At 42.6% G+C, this 20,891-nt stretch overlaps 1 protein-coding gene across 1 annotated transcript in view; it reads left to right on the top strand.

Moving 5' to 3' along the window:
* The window catches only part of OTUD7A (OTU deubiquitinase 7A), a 203,784-nt gene that overhangs the window by 27,797 nt on the left and 155,096 nt on the right, over nt 1-20,891 (top strand). The window contains 2 exon segments of the mRNA XM_038746785.1: nt 4,165-4,347; nt 15,202-15,420. Coding sequence (XP_038602713.1) covers nt 4,165-4,347; nt 15,202-15,420 — 402 coding nt within the window.

Raw genomic sequence — 20,891 nt, 5'->3', positions numbered from 1 at the left:
ACACAGTGCCTGTCCCACATTGGGCCCCCAGTCTTAATCCCCATTTTACAGATGAGGTAACTGAGGCACATAGAAGTTGTGACTTGCCCACGTTCACACAGCAGACAAGTGGCAGAGTCAGGATTAGAACCCAGGTCCTTACGACTCACTAGGCCACGCTGGGGTAGACAGAAGATGATCAGGTCCCACTTGGGGCTCACACTGTAAGTAGGAGTGAGAACAGGTATTTAGTCCCATTTTACAGATAAGGAAACTGAGGTACAAAGAAGTGAAGTGACTTGCCTAAGGTCACACAGCAGGCAGGTGGCAGAGGTGGGATTAGAACCAAGGTCTTCCGACTCCCAAGCCTCTTTACACCAGGCCATGTATGTAGAGCACTGAACTAATTGCTTGGGAGAGTACAAAACAGAGATGGTTCCCCGCTCACAGTGAGCTTCCAGTCTAGAGGGCGAGATGGACATTAATAGAAATAAAAACTGTTCTCTTTCCCACTAGGGTGTAGAAAAGCTGGGTGGGATGGGGTCTCCTCCATGGTGCAGAGGGTAGCTAGTGCTGCTTCCTGGGGAGACAGCCAATCTTCACACATATTTATTGAGCACTTACCATGTGCAAAGCATTGTACTAAGCACTTGGGAGAGTCCAAAATAATAAATGGACACATTCCTGCGCACAGCGCGCTCACAGTCTAGAGGGGGAGATATACATTAATATAAATAAATAGATAAGAAATAAATTACAGATATATACATATGTGCTGTTGGGTTGGGAGGGAGGGTGAATGAAGGATCAAGTCAGAGCAGCTCAGAAAGGAGTGGAAGAAGAGGAGAGGGGGGTTTAGGGAAGGCATCTTAGAGATGTGCTTTCAATAAGATTTTGAAGTGGGGGAGAGCAATTATCTGTCTGAAAATCTGGCTGGCAGGAGGTGCTGGAGGCCATCAGCAACTTAGCTGTGGTGGAGGGGGCCGATGAGGGCTCGCAGGGTGGCGAGGTTGCAATTACCAGATGTTCTGCTCGGCTAGAGATCCAAAGAGGCACAGCAGTGGCCTTTATCCTCAGCCTGGCGGGCACAGAGCAGGCCAGGGACAGGCAGAGCCTTCCTCCGATGACTGAGTCCTTTTAAGCCAGTTGTCAGGAGTTTCTGCTGAACATAGGGAAAAATAGACCATCATCGAAAGTCATTTGTATTTACTGAGCACTAACTCTGTGCTGAGAGCTGTACCTATTGCTTGGAAGAGTACAATATAACAGACACATGCCCTGCCCACAACAAACTTGCTTTCTAAAGAGGGAGACAGTAATATGAATGAATTACAGACTATGTACATAAGTGCTATGCCCAAGCACGTAATACAGTGCTCTGCACACAGTAAGTGTGCAATAAATACGATTGAATGAATGAATGCTGAGGGGCTGGGAGCATGGCGAATAAATGGAGCAGGTCAGGACAATGCAGAAGGGAGTGGGAGAAGAGGAAATGAGGGCTTAGTCAGGAAAGACCTCTTGGAGGACACATGCCTTCAATAAGGTTTTGAAGGGGAAGAGAGTAATTGTCTGTCAGATATGAGGAGGGTGGATGTTCTAAACCAGAGGCAGGATGTGGGCGAGAGGTTGGTGGCGAAATGTTTTGAGGGGTAAGACACATGTGCAGAGTGACATTTTAGGAAAACGATCCGAGCAGCGAAGTGAAGCATGACCAGGAGAAGGAAGAGACTGAAGGTAGGGGAGACCCGCAAGGAGGCTGATAGACTATAAAATCCGGGTTGTGACGATAAACCTGGGGGTCATTTGGATGGAGAGGCCAGGGTTGATCCTAGAAATGTTGGTAAGGTTACTGAAAGGGCATGGTTTCTGACTGAATGTGGAGATTGATGAGATAGAGGAGTCAAACCTTGGGCAAGTTACTTGACTTCTCTGTGCCGAAGTTACCTCATTGTAAAATGGGGATTAAGATTCTGAGCCCCATGTGGAGCATGGACTTTGTGCAACCCCATCTGCTTGAATCTACCCAAAAGCTTAGTACAGTGCCTGGCACAAAGTAAGCACTTAACAAATGCCATTAAAAAAAATAAAAGAAAACATAATTCCATGGTGGCGGGCCTCAGAGATGGGGAGGATGGAGTTATTATCAATGGTGTTGGGAAAGTCAGGTAGAGGAGAGGATATGGGAGTGAGGGTGATGAGTTCTGTTTTGGGTATATTTTAGGGTGCCAGTGAGGTATCCAGGGGCAGATGTCTTGGAGCAAGGAGGAAACTTGATATTGCATAAAGTGAAGTGATGGGGGCTAGTGAGGGAGAGGGTGGACAATCTGAAAAAAAGCAAATGGCCATGAGAGATGGCACTTGAAGACAGAGTGGATGTGAGGATGTAAGAGGGATTTGAGCGGGTGACTGGGAAGGTTTGAGAAGTGCCTCAATTCCTCAGTGACATGTGAATTGTCTTAAAATATCCCAGTGTATGAGAGAGAACTGCCGGTTCCATCTGGTCTCAATTGCACTGTTCACCAGATTGATTTTGATAGAATGCAGAAGTGTACACCTTTAGCAATAAAAAAACCTCAGAGCAAATCCTATTGCTTCTGTTTTGGACCACCAGAAATGCACAGGTTAACATTCTAACTATGCAAATGGACTTATGGAATAATTTTATTTCAAACATGATGATAATAAGTGTAATATTGATTGAATAGTATTTAAGTGCTTACTATATGCCAAACACTGTATTAATACTGGAAGTACAGTATAAGCGAGCTGGTTACAGATTCTGTCCCACACAGGGCTCAAAGTCTAAAAAGGAGGGAGAATAGGTATTTTATCCCCTTTTCACAAAAGAAGAAACTGAAGCACAGAGAAGATAAGTGACTTGCCCAAGATTACACAAAAGGCAAAAAGAAGAATAGTGGAAAAAACACAGGCTTGGGAGCCAGAGGACATGGGTTCAAACCCAGTTTCACCACTTGCCTGTTGTGTAACCTTGGACAAGTCATTTTGCATCTCTGTGCCACAGTTTTCTCATTTGTAGCAATTCAATTCCCTTTCTCCCTCCTATTTAATCTGTCAGCCCCATGTGGGACAGGGCCTCTGACCAATCTGATTGACTTGTTCTAACCCAGTGCATAGAACAGTACTTGGCACATAATAAGCACTTCACATATTATTATTGTTATTGTTATTAGAACCCAGTTCCTCTGACTTCCAAGCCTGTGCTTTTTTTACTAGACCATGCTACATCTTTCAGAACCAAAAGTGTTTGGAGAAACAGTGTAGTTGGAATCAAATAGAATGATTAAAGAGCAGCAATTTTTTTTTGTTTGTTTCTGGTAAATCTAATATTTCATGTTAATTTATGTACATCAGTTCATTATATATAATCGAAAGAGTGAACATGTGTAATTTTAACTTAACCAGAGGCTGTTAAGGTTGTATTTCAAGACGAAATGAAGTTTAAAAAACTTTCGCCGAAGTTTTAAAAATCAATTCTGTGATTACTGAACTGAATAAAGTGACGTGTGATTCACTTTAGTAAAAGTTTCACTTGTATGTTATAAGAAGGTATACTTACATATCAAAAATATTTTAATTGTAGATATTTCAAGAAAATAAAATACAAAATAAACAACAGATGCAGAATTTGAGAAAATGCCAAGGTTTTTCTTTCTTTTTTTAAAAAAAAAAAATTTACTTATTCTAGATTGTAAATGTTCTGGAAGTTATTCTGTGACAGGAACAACTTGTTGAATACTTCAATACAATTTTCATCGTCCAATTTTTCTCTGAATTAAAGTGAATTTAGCAGAGAAGTTTTGAGTTGTGGATTCCGTAACTTTTACGGTATCCCATTTTCAGTAGTTTGGGAGTACATAGGCCTGTTCTCTGGTAATGGGCTCACCACCAATAGGGAGATAGCATGACTAGAAATACATATGTCTGATCTTGAAAGCATCCATACATCTTTCACGTAGCTTTTCTGTGTCTAGTTGAATATCAAATACCCAAGGGTGCCTTTTCTTTTGAAAACTGAACAACTGGGTTATTCAGCTGAGTTTTTGTTATTGAAACTCCCTTTAGTCCACAATGCATACTGCTTTTCTGATTTGCTGTAGTTCAAATTCAGGTTAAAAAACATCTCTCAAAAATGTTTCCATCTTTTTTTCTGTATGTTTACAGGCAAAAACTGGGACTTGACTGCAGCTCTGGGTGATTATGAGCAACTCCGACAGGTTCACACAGCCAACCTACCCCAAGTGTTTAACGAGGGGAAATACTACAAGCCACCAGAAAGAGAGCCACCCCAACAGGTGAACAAGATTGACCGCCCAGGCCTTCAAAGACAGGATGAAATTGCTCAAGGTAACTGCCTGAAACAATTTCACCAAGACTTCATTCCCAAGTCTCCATTAACCAAGTGAAGGGCAGGTTAAGATGGGTAATTTAAATCTGCATATACTCTCCAAAGACTCCAGCAAATATTATGCCAGAGCTACTGTTAACTAATTATCACGTTGGCCTCTCTTCTCCATTATTCCTTCTCTGAATTAAATAAATGAATGGTTGAGTTATTAGCTGTTCATGATCCATAATATACTCATCACAATAATTGGTATTTGTTAAGCAATGATTGGGCCAAATACTGTGTTAAACCCTGGGGTAGATATTAAAAAAAAATCAGAGTGCACACAGTCTAAAAGGGAGAGCAGGAATTTTTTTCTCCATTTTATAATTGAGGAAACTGAGGCATGAAGTAGATCACACAACAGGAAAGTGCGGAAGCCGAGATTCCCATCTCCTGATCCCCATTCCTGTGCTCTTTTCACTAGGCCATGCTGCCTCCTGCTTCCAATAACCAGTAGTTAACTGCAATGCCATTAAATAAGTGCAGAAATTGATTTTCAGCTCTGTTTTTCAGTTTTATAAATATCATTCTATGCTGATCATAGTTTTCCTTTTCAAGTTGTGTTTATGTTCATGTCCATTTTATAATAGAATTCAAATTTTAGGATATCTAAATTGAATGCTTTTTGTACTGTATAATTTTTATTTTTTTAGCTTCTCAATTACAAAACCAAAGTTCCAGAATTGTTAAATTGGGTTTGCTGCATGCTAAAATTAAAACACAGCCTTCAGTTGTGCTTTTGCTGTTCTAAAGAATACCTGTGCTTCGTCATCGCCTTCTTGGATATTTTGTAGTAAGGGTGGCATTTAAGGAGACGTGAATGGCTTTGCTTTTTATCATGATAATTTTCTACACCGAAATTCTCTTACACCTCCAGAAAATGACAGTTCTGGATTTGTGTTAAAAGACTCTTCCTCATTTTAAAATGGGAAAGAAAAATAAGTCACTTTTATTTGAAGCAGATGTGATCCATTATACAATCGTCAATACTTGGAACTATTTTCCACATCAAAGGAGTCATGTCTGAGATTATTAATACGTAATACCATTTATTACCCTCATTTCACAAGGATGGTCCATTTCAGGACTTTTCCCGTCAAATTGTGATGGATGACAAGGCAACTTCTTTTACAGTAAACTTATTTGCCATTTTAGGTTGCTTCCCCCCAACCCCCCAGTTAAAAAAAAAAAAAATTCTGTCAGAGTTTTTGACTTCTAGCTGTGACAGGGAGTATTAATTTTGGAAACTGGAGTTGTGTGACATTGAGCACTGTATGATACTGATTGGGGATTCATGACTTTTTAAAACAAAAGCTCATGCCCCCACTCATCTTTTCCTAGTCAAAGAGTTGGCAATCCTTTATTGGTCACTGACTTTGTTCAGCACCCAGTGATTGCTTTACCACCAGTCCATTTATCAGAAGTCTTAGAATGGGTTCCTGTGTTCCTCAAGAGGAAACAAAATCCTCCATCCATTTGTATCCGTTTCTGTTTCACATCTATAATAGGTTATGGTGTTTCTTTCCATATAAAGTCCAGGGTCTGGACCACAGTTCAGGATTCTCAGATGACAAAATGAGGTGGAGATATCTTGGTTCATTCGTTGTCATATTTATTAAGCATTAACTGTGTGCAGAGCACTGCAGAGCACTGTACTAAACACTTAGAAGAGTACAATATAACAATAAATGGACACATTCCCTGCCCACAACTAGTTTACAGTCTAGAGCTTGGTTGCTATGGGTGACTTAAAAAATCTCCTTATCTTGGCAGTCTCTTCTCCCACTTTGGGTCTCCAAAACTGACTTCTAGACTGTACCTCAACTCTCCCATCTCCACCCCATTTCACCTGTCTGCTCCCTCTCTTCTAGACTGTGAGCCCGTTGTTGGGTAGGGACCCTCTGTATATGTTGCCAACTTGTACTTCCCAAGTGCTTAGTACAGTACTCTGCACACAGTAAGCGCTCAATAAATACGATTGAATGAATGAATGGTATTTGTTAAAGACAATGTGCCAGGCACTGTACTAAGCACTAGGGTAGAGATATGGTAATCAGATTGGACACGGTTCCTGTCCACATGGAGCTCACAATCTTAATCCCCATTTTACAGAAGAGGTAATCAATCAAATACCAACATTATTATTATTACAGTGCTTGGCACACAGTAATAATAATAATGTTGGTATTTGTTAAGCACTTGCTATTTGCCAAGCACTGTTCTAAGTGCTGGGGGAGATACAGGGTCATCAGGTTGTCCCACGTGGGGCTCACAGCCTTCATCCCCATTTTACAGATGAGGGAACTGAGGCCCAGAGAAGTGGTGACTTGCCCAAAGTCACACAGCTGACAAGTGGCAGAGGCAGGATTAGAACCCATGACCTCTGAATCCCAAGCCCGTGATCTTTCCACTGAGCCACACTGCTTCTCTCTTTAGAACTTCTTTTCCCCTCAAATACTCCAAACCACTTCCTCCCACTTTCAAAGCCACCTCCTCCAGGAGGTGTGCCCTGACTGATCACATACCTGATTGTGTCATCGCATGTGCTACCTTTTGCACTTATCACATTAATGTATCAATTTATTCATTTGTTACTTCCATTATTTCTAGTAGTCTGTGATATTCCTTCAGTCATATTCATTGAGTGCTTACTGTGTGAAGAGCACTGTACTAAGCTCTTGGAAGAAAACAATACAATATGAAACAGACACATTCCCTGCCCCCAGTGAGTTTAATAATAATAATAATAATAATTTTGGTATTTGTTAAGTGTTTACTGTGTGCAAAGCACTGTTCTAAGCGCTGGCGAGGGATACAGAGTGATTAGGTTGTCCCATGTTGGGCTCACAATCTTAATCCCCATTGTACAGATGAGGTAACTGAGGCACAGAGAAGTTAAGTGACTTGTCCATAGTCACACAGCTGACAAGTGGCGGAGCTGGGATTTGAATCCATGACCCCCGACTCCCAAGCCCATACTCTTTCCACTGAGCCACGCTGTTGGGGAGACAGACATTAATATAAATGAAAATGTTACAGATATATATATATAAGTGCTGTGGGCTGGAAGGAGGGATAAACAAAGGGAGCAAGTTAGGGTGACTCAGAAAGGAGTGGGAGAAGAGGAAAGGGGGGCTTAATCCCCATTTTACAGATTTTACAAGAGGGGAGATGTGCCCTCAGTAAGGTTTTGAAGGTGGGGGAGAGTAATTGTCAGATTTGGGGAGGCAAGGGCATTCCAGCTCAGGGGCAGGATGTGGGTGAGGGGTCAGCAGCGAGATAGATTGGATCGTCTATGTTTCCTCTTGTTTATAATGTATAAATATTGTCTGTGTCTTCATTTCTTTCCCATTATATCCTCAGCCACTCAAGAGCAGGGACTGTGACTTCTTGTGTTTTCCCAAGCCCCTCACACTGAGCTCAGAGCACAGTAAGCTCTGAATAAATTCTGATGGTGGTGGTGAAATACAAGGCACACTCCATATCAAAGTTGTCTGTTCATATGCAGGTCATCTCTGCCTTTCTGGTCCAGAATTTGTGTAAATCCTTGTAAACCATCCGCAGGTTTTTAATCTCCCTTTTCAGGGTTTGTTCTCCGGAAAGCAATCGGTGACATTTCGATCTAATTCTAAGTAGGAAAATGGAAGTCTCCGTTTCTAAATGGTAACTCCACCTCAGCTCTCCTTCCTGAACTGACCATAAAGGGAGAAACGGGGAGGGGAACAAAGTGGGTGTGCGGGGGGAAAGCCTGTTGGTAAGCAGGAAGCACAACTAAACCAGACATTACAGGACAATTATACTCTAAGGATGGAGAGACAGGAATTTGTCATGGAGCTTTGGATGATACTTACAAAAACAACCCTGCGATAATTTTAGCCAGACAAAACCCCAGAGGAAAACGTCCTCTTTTAAACTCGTCTGCATAATTCCAGGCTAGGAAGCGTCGGAAGGGAAACATATTTTCAAGTTACGTTTTGTGACAAGGGCTGGTTGGTGTTCTATGTGAGATGATTCTTAACTCTATCCGCATCCCTCAGTCTCTCCTTCTGTCCAGTTTCAATGTACCCGGTTTGCTGAATTTCAGCAGTGAAAAAGCATCATCACGAAAACATTTTGGGGGCTTTTGAGAAGGCAAGCACAGAGTGATGATGTGGGTTACCCACTTCTGGAAATCCTGTTTGACCATGGCTTCGCAGACACTGTCCTCTCCTGGTTCTCCTGTCTCCCTGGCAGCTTATTCAAAGTCTCTTTTTTTGGCTCCTCCTCTGCCTCCCACCCTCTAACTGTGGGGGAACCTCAAGGCTCAGTTCTGGCTCCCCTTCTGTTCTCCATCTACACCCACTCCCTTGGAGAATTTATTCGTTCCCACAGCTTCAAGTACCATCTCTACGTGGATGATTCCCAAATGTATCTCTCCAGACCTGACATCTCTCCTTCCGCACAGTCTCACATTTCCTCCTTCCTTCAGGACATCTTTACTTAGATATCTCACCAATGCCTCAAACTTAACAAATCTAAAGCAGAACTCCTTAGCTTCCCATCTACACCCAGCCCTCCTCATCTCCCTTCCGTGCCCATACTCTCCCCCACTGACTTTGCTATCACTGTTGATAATGCCATCATCCTCCCTGTCTCACAGGCCTCCAACCTTGGCATTATCCTCAATTCATCTCTCTCATTCAACCTGCATCTTCAGTCTGTCACTAAATCTTGTCGGTTCCACCTTCAGAACATCTCTAGAGAATCCACCCCTTTCTGTGCATCCAAACTGCTACCGTGCTAATTCAAGCATCCTATACTACCTTGATTACGGCATCAGACTCCTTGCTGATCTCCCTGCCTCCTATCTCTCCCCACTCCATTCTATACTTCATTCTGCTGCCCGGATTCTTAAAAATCATTCAGTTCACATCTCCCCATCCTTTAAAAACTGCAATACATGCCCATCCACTTCTGCACTAAATAGAAACTCCTTATCATAGGTGTAAGCTCCTTGTCGACGGGGAATATGTCTCCCAAACCTGTTGTGTTGTACTCTCTCAAGGACTTACTGCAGTGCCCTGCACACAGTAAGCACTCAATACATACAATTAATTGATCTTAGGGCACTCAATCAGCTAGTCCCCTCCTACCTTACTTTGCTGATTTCCCACTGTAGCCCAACCCACACACTTAGCTCCTGTGCCAGCCTACACACTGTACCTGAATCTTGCCTGTCTCACCACCAACCCCTTTTCCATGTTCCCACTTTGGTCTGGAACTCGCTCCCTCCTCTCAAATCTGACAGGACACCAACTCTCCCCACCTCCAAATTCATATTAAAATCAGATCCCTTCCTACAAAGAACTTAGTCAAAAAGGCGAGGCAGACTTTAAAATAGATTACTGATGGTGGAAATGGTAAAGTATAAGGAGATTTCTATAAGTGCTGTTGGACTGGGGTGAATATCAAGAAGCAGCGTGGCTCAGTGGAAAGAGCCCGGGCTTTGGAGCCAGAGGTCATGGGTTCAAATCCCCGCTCTGCCAATTGTCTGCTGTGTGACTTTGAGCAAGTCACTTCACTTCTCTGTGCCTCAGTTACCTCATCTGTAAAATGGGGATTGACTGTGAGCCCCCCGTGGTACAACCTGATCACTTTGTAACCTCCCCAGCACTTAGAACAGTGCTTTGCACATTGTAAGTGCTTAATAAATGCCATTATTATTATTATTAAGGGGTACAAAGCCAAGTGCATGACATGCAAAGGGGAGGGTGGATAGGGGAAGTAAAAAGCTTGACTAAGACTGATAGACTATAGACTCATTATGGGCAGGGAATTTGCTAATTCTGGTGAACTCTCCCAAGTGACTAACACAGTAATAATAATAATAATGACATTTGTTAAGCACTTACTATATGCAAAGCACTGTTCTAAGTGCTGGGGGAGGTTACAAGGTGATCAGTTTGTCCCACGGGGGGCTCACAGTCTTAATCCCCATTTTACAGATGAGGTAACTGATGCACAGAGAACTTAAGTGGCTTGCCCAAAGTCACACAGCTGACAATTGGCGGAGTCAGAATTTGAACCCATGACCTCTAACTCCAAAGCCCGTGCTCTTTCCACTGAGCTACACGGCTTCTCACGTGCACTGTGAGCCCACTGTTGGGTAGGGACTGTCTCTATCTGATGCCAATTTGTACTTCCCAAGCGCTTAGTACAGTGCTCTGCACACAGTAAGCGCTCAATAAATATGATTGATGATGCACAATGCTCTGCACATAGCCAGTGCTCAATAAATACCAGTGATTGATTAGTCTGGGAAGGCCTCTTGGAGGAGATGTGACTTGAGAAGGGTTTTGAAGGTTGAGGACCTGTGGAATGTGAAATATGAGGAGTTCCAGACCCAAGGGAGAATATGGGCAAGGGGTCAGTGACAGGAAAGATGAGATAGAGGAACAGAAAGGATGTTGCTCTTAGAGGAGCAGACTATTAGAGGTGTTAGGAGATCAGCGAGCTAAGGTAGGATCGGGCATGGTGATTGAGTGCCTTAAAGCTGATGGTACAGAATTTCATTTTCAGGCAGAGGTGGGTGGGCAACCAAGGAAGGTTTTTGAGGAGTAGGATGATAGGGACTGACTGATTTTTCAGAAAAATTATAAGGGCAGCAGAGTGAAATATGGAGTGGAGTGGAGAGAGGAGGCAGGGAGATCAGCAAGGAGTCTGATACAGTAATCAAAGTAGTATAGGATGCTTGAATTAGCATGGTAGCAGTTGGGATGGAGAGGAAGGGGTGGATTCTATAGTTGTCGTCAAGGTAGAAGTGACAGTATTTCATTGAATGTGTGTGTTGAATGAGAGGGATGAGTTGATGGTTATGCTAAGGTTATGGGCTTGTTATGGACTTAGTACAGTGCTTGGCACATAGTAAGCCCGGATATATGCAAGATAATCAGATTGGACACCATCACTGTTTCACGTGAGGCTGACAGTGTAAAGGAGAGGAAGAACAAGTATTTTATCCCCACTTTGCAGTTGAGGAAACTGAGGCCCTGAGCAGTTAAGTGACTCACCCAGGATCAGCAGCCAAGCAGCAGAGTCAATATTAGAACCCAGGTCCTCTGACTCCAAGACCTGTGTTCATTCTTCTTGTTTCTTGTGAATATGTTTATTCAATCGTACATTTAATTATTTGATGTACATATTTTTGTCTGTCTCCTCCTTCAGAGTGTAAGCTCCCTTCTTTTTTGCTTTTTTGTTGCTTCTCTTTTCCCTGTTTCCCAAGTACCTAGAAAGTGCATTGCACTGAGTGGGTGCTCAATAAATACCACCACTGCTACTACTACTGTTTCCACTACTATTACTACAGCTAAGCTGTTTCTTAGAGAAGCAGTGTGGCTCAGTGGAAAGAGCCCGGGCTGGGGAGCCAGAGGTCATGGGTTCTAATCCCGGCTCTGCCACTTGTCAGCTGTGTGACTTCGGGCAAGTCATTTAACTTCTCTGGGCCTCAGTTCCCTCATCTGTCAAATGGGGATTAAGACTGTGAGCCCTGTGTGGGACAACCTGATCACCTTGTACCCCCGCAGCGCTTAGAACAGTGCTTCGCACATAGTAAGCACTGAACAAATGCCATCATTATTATTATTATTACTACCACTACTACTATTACTACTACTCCTGAATCAAAGCAGGAGAAAATTTTGTTGCATACAGAGAAAAATATTCTCGTTATTAAGTTATCCAGTTCTGGAATGGACTTCCACAGGAGATTGAGGAGTCTCCATCTCTGAAGATCTTTTGAGACTAGACAAACCTTTATTGTTACTATCATTATTATCATTATCAATCATGGTATTTGTTAGCTCTTATTATGTGTCAAGTACTGTTTTAAGCACGAGGGTAGATGCAAGTTAATTCAGACACAATCCCTGTCCCACATGAGGCTCAGAGTCTCAGAAGGAGGGAGAACAAGTTTGAATCCCCCATTACACAGTAGAGGAAATTGAAGCCTAGAGAAGCTAAGTGATTTGTCCAGGGTCATCCAGAAGGCAGCTGGCAGAGCCAAAATTAGAACCCAGATCCTCTGATTCCCAGGCCTGTGCTCTTTTCATTAGGCCACATTGCTTCCCAAGGGCAAACCTTTGCCCTGAGTGGGAGTCCAGCACTTGCCTGGTGACAGGAAGCAGTACCGGATGACTTCCAAAGGACCTTTCCAGCTGAGTGATTATATAATAATAATAATAATAATAAAAATAATGGCATTTGTTAAGCACTTACTATGTGCGAAGCACTGTTCTAAGTGCTGGGGGGGGATACAAGGTGATCAAGTTGTCCCACCTGGGGCTCACAGTTTTAATCCCCATTTGACAGATGAGGTAACTGAGGCCCAGAGAAGTTAAGTGACTTGCCCAAAGTCACACAGCTGACAAATGACGGAGCCGGGATAGAAGGAACTCACATGAGGTTTTGGAATACATTTTACCTTATCTATACATTTCTCATCGTATTTTAGAGAGCTCACCTCCTCCAGGAGGCCTTCCAAGACTGAGCCTCCCCCTGGGCCTGGAGTGCCCTCCCTCTGCCCATCCGCCAAGCTAGCTCTTTTCCTCCCTTCAAGGCCCTACTGAGAGCTCACCTCCTCTAGGAGGCCTTCCCAGACTGAGCCTCTTCCTTCCTCTCCCCCTCGTCCCCCTCTCCATCCCCCCCATGTTACCTCCTTCCCTTCCCCACAGCACCTGTATATATGTATATATGTTTGTACATATTTATTACTCTAGTTATTTATTTGTTTATTTTACTTGTACATATCCTATTTATTTTATTTTGTTAGTATGTTTGGTTTTGTTCTCTGTCTCCCCCTTTTAGACTGTGAGCCCACTGTTGGGTAGGGACTGTCTCTATATGTTGCCAACTTGTACTTCCCAAGTGCTTAGTACAGTGCTCTGCACACAGTAAACGCTCAATAAATACAATTGATTGATTGATCCTCTGCTCCTCCTCCCCTCCCCATCGCCCCCACTCCCTCCCTCTGCCCTGATTACCTTATATCAACCCCAGCGCTTAGAACAGTGCTTGGCACATAGTGCTTAACAAGTACCAACATTATATTATTATTACCCCCTTCCCCTCCCCACAGCACTTGTGTATATTTGTACGTATTTATTATTCTATTTTATTAATGATGTGTATATATCTATAGTTCTATTTATTTTGATGGTATTGACACCTGTCTACTTGTTTTGTTTTGCTTCCTGTCTCCCCCTTCTAGACTGTGAGCTTGTTGTTGGGTATGGACTGTCTCTATATGATGCTGAATTGTACTTTCCAATTGCTTAGTACAGTGCTCTGCACATAGTAAGCGCTCAATATATATGATTGAATGAATGAATGAATTATTTGATTTGTAGGAGAACTTGTAGCAGAAAGAGCATGGCTCAGTGGAAAGAGCCACGGGCTCTGGAGTCAGAGGTCATAGGTTCAAATCCCGGCTCCCCCAATTGTCAGCTGTGTGACTTTGGGCAAGTCACTTAACTTCTCTGTGCCTCAGTTTCCTCATCTGTAAAATGGGGATTAAGACTTTGAGGCCCCCATGGGACAAGCTCATCACCTTGTAACCTCCCCAGCACTAAGAACAGTGCTTTGCACTTAATAAATGCCATCATTATTATTAAAGAGACTTAACTAGGGCAATGCCTAGTGTTCTCTGGAATGAAAGAAGGTACTCCACCAAAAGAAGGTCAAAAGATGCTTTGATGTTTGAGTCTTGTATATTTTCATGCATGTCCTGTTCATCCCAATAAGTTAAAAGAGCACTGTAATGCTACTTAGAGTCTAAATATCAGCTTTAGAGATAAAAGCAAAGCCTGAGTTATTTGATGCTTCTTATCGACATGAAGTGATAATTGTTCTGTGAAGTGAAATGCAACCTAATCTTGCGATCTGTCAAAGGATCTTTCAGGATATCACCACGTAATTGTTCCATCAAAAGTTGTTGACCTGGTGTCTTATCTTAGGGATAGTCCATCTAGGCCATAGGGTGAACGGCATTCACCTATGTATGGGAAAGCAGGAACCACCGGAGAATAATTATATATATATATATATATATATATATATATATATATATATATATATATATATATATATATATAATAATTGAATTATTAATGATAATATTAATTATGCAATGTATATACAATAATATTATTGTACTTGTTAAGCACTTACTATGTGCCAAGCATCGTTCTAAGCACTGGGGTATAAGTTAATCAGGTTGGACACAGTCCCTGTCTTACATGGGGCTCACCGGAGCACGGTCCTGAGAGTCAGAAGGTTGTGGGTTCTAATCTTGGCTCTGCCACTTGTCGGCTGTGTGATCTTGGGCAAGTCACTTCACATCTCTATGCCTGTTACCTCATCTGTTAACTGGTGATTGGGATAGTGAGCCCATGTGGGACAGGGACTGTGTCCAACCCGATTTGCTTTTATCCACCCCAGCGCATAGTACAGTGCCTGACCCACAGGAAATGCTTAACAAATGCAATGATCATTATTAGCATTATTGTTATCATTATTACTATATATATTATCATGATATATAATTAAATTATTAATAATCTCCATTTTACAGATGACATAACTGAGGTAGAGAGAAGTGAAATGACTTGCTTAAGGTCACACAGCAGAGAAGTGGCAGAGCTGGCATTAGAACCCAGGTCCTTCTAACTGCCAGGCCCCTGGTCTGTCCACTAAGCCACGCTGCTTCCCTAAGAATTCTTCCTGCTTAGCAATATCTGCACTCTCCCTCCTCATAATCATCTCGTATTCTCTTCCAGAAAAACGTCTGTCCCGGGGTATTTCTCATGCCAGCTCAGCCATCGTCTCCCTTGCCCGATCCCATGTGGCAAACGAATGCAACAATGAGCAGTTCCCTCTGGAGATGCCCATCTACACGTTCCAGCTGCCCGATCTTAGCGTGTACAGTGAAGACTTCAGGAGCTTCATCGAACGTGATTTAATTGAACAGGCAACAATGGTGGCGCTGGAACAGGCGGGTGAGTAAAATTGCCCATCGCTGAATGAAGCTCTGATCTCCTTTTGTAATGAAAGCTTGGGTCAAGAATAACTAAAAGAAAAAAAAAAAGCAATAAAGCGTGGCCTAGTGGAAAAAGCAATTACCTGGGACTCAGAGGACCTGGGTTCTAATCCTGCACTGCCGTCGGTCTGCTGAGTGACTTTGGGGAAGTCACTTCACTGCTCTGTGTCTCCGCTGCTTTACGTGTAACGTGGGGATTCAATACCCATTCTCTCTTCTACTTAGACTGGGAGCCCCACCTGGGACCTGATAATCTTATATTTGCCCCTTTGCAGAGTACTTGGCACATAGTAAGTGCCTAACAAATACCAAAATTATTATTATTATTGTTTATAATAACAGTAAACCAAGTTTTTGTTTATTGGGTCATCTGTTACCAACACTGTACCAGTAAGGCCCTTCTAAAACCAGAAAGGGTGCACAAATGCAGAATTGTTGGTGGTCAGAATCTCACATCCAACAGGGTGAGGAGGCTCTTGTTGATGTTTGTTGGTGATGGGATTCAAAAGGAAATTCAGTGGGTGGTGAGGGAATATAATTAGTTTGTACAGGAAATTGTGCAATCCCAAACTATCAATAGACACAAGAAGGGTTGAGATGAATTTGCAGATCATCATCATCAGTGGTATTTATTGAGTGCTTTCGATGGGCAGAGCATTATGTAATAATAATAATAATAATAATAATAATAATAATAATAATGGCATTTGTCAAGCACTTACTATGTGCAAAGCAATGTTCTAAGTGCTATATGAAGTGCTTGGGAGAGTACAATGCAACAGAATCGTCCGACACGTTCCCTTCGTGCAACAGGTTTACAGTCTGGAAGGGGAGGCAGACATGAATATAAATAATTTATTGATAAATTTATCATTTATAGATAAGTGCTGTGGGGCTGATGATAGGGTGAATACCAAATGCCCAGAGGTTGAAATCCAGGAGCGATTCCTGGGTTCTAATCATGGCTCCACCGTATTTCTGCTGTGTGACCCTGGGCAAGTCACTTAACTTCTCTGGGCCTCAGTTACTTCATCCGTAAAATGGAGATGAAGAGTGTGAGCCCCAGGAGGGAAAGGGGCTGTGTCCAACCTGATTAACTTGTATCTCCCCAGTACTTAGAACAGTGCTTGGCACATAGTAAGCACTTAACAAGTACCATAATTATTATCATCACCATCCATGATTTTCAGAGTCTAAGCAGGAGGGAGAACAGCTATTGAATCCCTACTTGGCATATGAGAGGCGCAAAGTAGTTACAGTGACTTGCCCAAGGTCATACAGCAAATAAACTGTGGATTCTGGATTGGATTCCAGGTCTTCTGAGTCCCAGACCCATGCTCTTTCCACTAGGGCACCCTGCTACTCTTTATATGATCCTCTTTTCATTCATTCAATCATATTTATTGAGCGCTTACTGTGTGCAGAGCACTATACTAAGCACTTGGAAAGTACAAATCGGCAACATTTAGAGACGGTTCCTACACAACAACGGGCTCATAGTATAGAAGTCTAGAAATCCTCTTGAGTTGAATAGTTGATAAACTCATAAGGTATTACTAAACAAAACCCTGGGGATGTTTAAATTGAATTCATTCATTCTATTGTATTTATTGAGTACATCAAGTACATCTATATAAATCTAGAGTATATTTTGTAAGATGCATCTAGAGTACATAAAGTACATCTAGAATGTACCAGGATGGAGGTCTAGGAAGGGAACTGCCATGGTTTTTTGACATTTATTGTCCACTCGACTGTAAATTCCTCGAGGGAAGGGATCGTGTCTATGAACTCTTACTTAGTGACTCCTGTGTAGGATGGGGACTGTGTCCGACCTGTATCCACTTGTATCTACCTCAGCTCTTAGAACTCTGCTTACCACATAGTAAGCAGTTAACAAATACCATAAAAAAACTATCGATTTGTACTCTGTGTTTAGTACAGGACTGTGAATACATAAGTGCTCAATAAATCCAATCAATTGGTTGATTGGTTATGCACATGACGTCTGGGTATTGAATTAGGCAGACTGAGAAGAGGATTAATACCATCAGTCAGTCAATCATGTTTATTGAGAGCGCTTACCGTGTGCAGAGCACTGCTCTAAGTTCTTGGGAGAATCTCCTACAAGACACATTCCCTGCCTACAACGAGCTTACAGTCTAGAAGGGGAGACAGACGTTTGCCCAGAGGCCAAGACTACCAGAGAGTTACTCCAAACCCCGAGAGAATGAAGTCCGAAATCTCGATCTCAGAGAATAAACTCCAATCAAGGCGGAGCAGAATTTTTAAGCAGAGGACAAGAGGAGAAACTTGCAGATAACCCTTCGGAGTCAGTAACAGTGTGTCGGGTGAACCGCTTGCCGTTCACAATCCGCTGGCTGCTGTGAGGTTCAACTGCCTCCCTCTTTCCCCTTCTCCTGTGCCATGTCCTAGCTCTGCTTTCTGTTGGCCTTTTAATTGGCATGAAGTCCTGAGAGAAGTTCTGAATCATTTTCCCCTCTCTCGGAGTTCTTCCCACCCGCGGTACGAGGCGGAAACTGGTATTTCTGCCTCAGAAGCCAGCGCTGACTCATGGAACCTCCTGCCAGGACTGGCAGGCGAGGAGGGTGGGAGAAGGATTGGACCAAACATGTGACTCGTTCCTTCCTTCCAGTGATTATTGCTTCAGCTGTTATCAATGGGTGGGTGATCTGCCGGCCAAATGACTGATTTTAATTAAGGGGCACCGCATCAGGAATAATAGAGCCAGTGTAAGAACAACAATTCCCACTTCCTGATCCGATGGTCCAGTGACTTGGCTTTTTGTTTGACCCACAGAGCAATAGCCAGCATGTCCCCCCATTGCCAGGCATCTGTTAAAATCTGAAGCTAATTGATTCCGCTGTCTTATGTGAATCAAGGTTTCTCTTACAAAGCTGAATATCATCAGAAAGTCTAAGTCTGCTTGGAAAAATGAGATCTGCACAAAACACGTTCTCTCTGACAGGAACTCGGGTTTGCCACGGGATGTTCTGTTTTCTCAGTGATCTCTGCAGTACCAGTTTCTTTTATTTTAAAGGAGTTGTGATCACATTGAATAAGATCTGGCAACAAATGTGCCGTTCTGGAGATTTATGGAAGTCTGCATTCAAACTTGTTCCCATCATTCCAAGTTTAAAATATTTTTTGTTACTAGTTAAATATATTCAAGTTAGATGTGAGGTAATAATAATAATGGCATTTATTAAGCACTTACTGTGTGCAAAGCACTGTTCTAAGCGCTGGGGAGGTTACAAGGTGATCAGGTTGTCCCTGGGGGGCTCACAGTCTTAATCCCCATTTTACAGATGAGGTAATTGAGGCACAAAGAAGTTAAGTGACTTGCCCAAAGTCACACAGCTGACAATTGGTGGAGCTGGGATTTGAACCCATGACCTCTGACTCCAATCAATCAATCAATCAATCGTATTTATTGAGCACTTATTGTGTGCAGAGCACTGTACTAAGCGCTTGGGAAGTACAAGTTGGCAACATCTAGAGACGGTCCCTACCCAACAGTGGGCTCACAGTCTAGAAGTGGGAGACAGAGAACAAAACAAAACATATTAACAAAATAAAATAAATAGAATGAATATGTACAAATAAAATAAACAGAGTAATAAATCCGTACAAACATTTATACATTCATCATCATCATCATCATCAATCATATTTATTGAGCGCTTACTATGTGCAGAGCACTGTACTAAGCGCTTGGGAAGTACAAATTGGCAACATATAGAGACAGTCCCTACCCAACAGTGGGCTCACAGTCTAAAAGGGGGAGACAGAGAACAAAACCAAACATATTAACAAAATAAAATAGAATACATATGTAGAAATAAATTAAATAAATAAATAAATAGAGTAAAAAAAAAGCCCAAGCCCGGCTCTTTCCAAAGCCCGGGCTCTTTCCACTGAGCCACGCACCTTAATAATTGCCGTTCACCAGCATTGGAAATAGCTAAACGCTCAAGTTAATAACCACACAGCATTTATTAAGCAGTTAATGGATGCAGAATTTTCTGTTAGGTCAATCAGTGGGCTTTAGCGCTTCTGTGTTCAGAGAGTACAGTGGTGGGAAAGGCACAATCTCGCTCTCAGTTGGTCGTATTTATTGAGCACTTACGGTGTGCAGACCACTGTACTAAGCGCTTGGGAGAGTGCAGTATAACAGAGTTGTGAGAAGCAGCGTGGCTCAGTGGAAGGAGCACGGGCTTTGAAGTCATAGGTCATGGGTTCAAATCTCAGCTCCACCATTTGTCAGCTGTGTGACTTTGGGCAAGTCACTTAACTTCTCTGGGCCTCAGTTCCCTCATCTGTAAAAGCAAATACCAAAATTATTATTATTATTATTATTATTTATAATAACACGTAAAGCCGATTAAGACTGTGAGCCCCCCGTGGGACAACCTGATCACCTTGTAAACTCCCCAGTGCTTACAACAGTGCTTTGCACATAGTAAGCGCTTAATAAATGCTATCATTATTATTAGTATATGTCTCTACCCACGCTTGCAGTCTAGAGGGAAAGTGTCGAAATATGTCATTGTCCTTTGTATTCAAAGACACCATTTTTTCTGTTCTCTCTTTCCTCATGAATGTGTTGCTCAGAATGGCACTCCCTTCTTGATGGCAGTGTGCCATGCAGGTCTGTCTGCAGCGATTGTCTCCCGGTTTTCAGCATTTGCCTGAGGCTTTGTTTCACCATGTTTCCTAAAACGCTTCCTCTGCCCTCTCTCATTTTGGTTTCCAGATTTCAGCTATCCTTAGCTGTTACTCATTCTCCTCAGAGGCCCCACCCGACATAGCTGTGTTTAACTGAGAGGAGCTTTGATGCTAGAAGCCCGGGCTTGGGAGACACAGGACATGGGTTCTAATCCTGGCTCTGCCACTTTTCTGCTGTGTGACCTTGGGGAAGCCACTGAACTTCTCTGTATCTCAGCTACTTCATCTGTAAAATGGGGATTAAAACTGTGAGCCCCACGTGGGACAACCTGATTATACTGTATCTACCCCAGCACTTAGAACGGTGTTCGGCACATAGCGTTTAACAAATACTGTAATAAAAATAAGAAGAAGCAGAAGCAGCAGCATGGCTTAGTGGATAAAACACGAGCCTGAGAGTCAGCTCTGCCACATGTCTGCCGTGTGACCACTCACTTTGCTTCTCTGTGCCTGTTGCCTCATCTGTAAAAATGGGGATTTAAAGTGTGAGCCCCTTGTGGGACAGGGACGGTGTCCAACCTGATTAGCTTGCTTGGCACATAGTAAGCACTTAAAAAATACCATATTTTTTTTTAATGCGGGTTGGTAAAAGACGAAACATTCACACACTGTTGGAGGGTGAGAAAGATGTAATGCTATGTCTGTCGAGAGCAGGATTATGAAAGGTTGAACAGATAAAAA

Source organism: Tachyglossus aculeatus, chromosome 5 (genome assembly GCF_015852505.1).
Source record: "Tachyglossus aculeatus isolate mTacAcu1 chromosome 5, mTacAcu1.pri, whole genome shotgun sequence".
In the NCBI taxonomy this organism is placed as follows: domain Eukaryota; kingdom Metazoa; phylum Chordata; class Mammalia; order Monotremata; family Tachyglossidae; genus Tachyglossus; species Tachyglossus aculeatus.
Note: the sequence above shows the minus strand (reverse complement) of the source record. Positions and strands in the feature narration are given on the sequence as shown.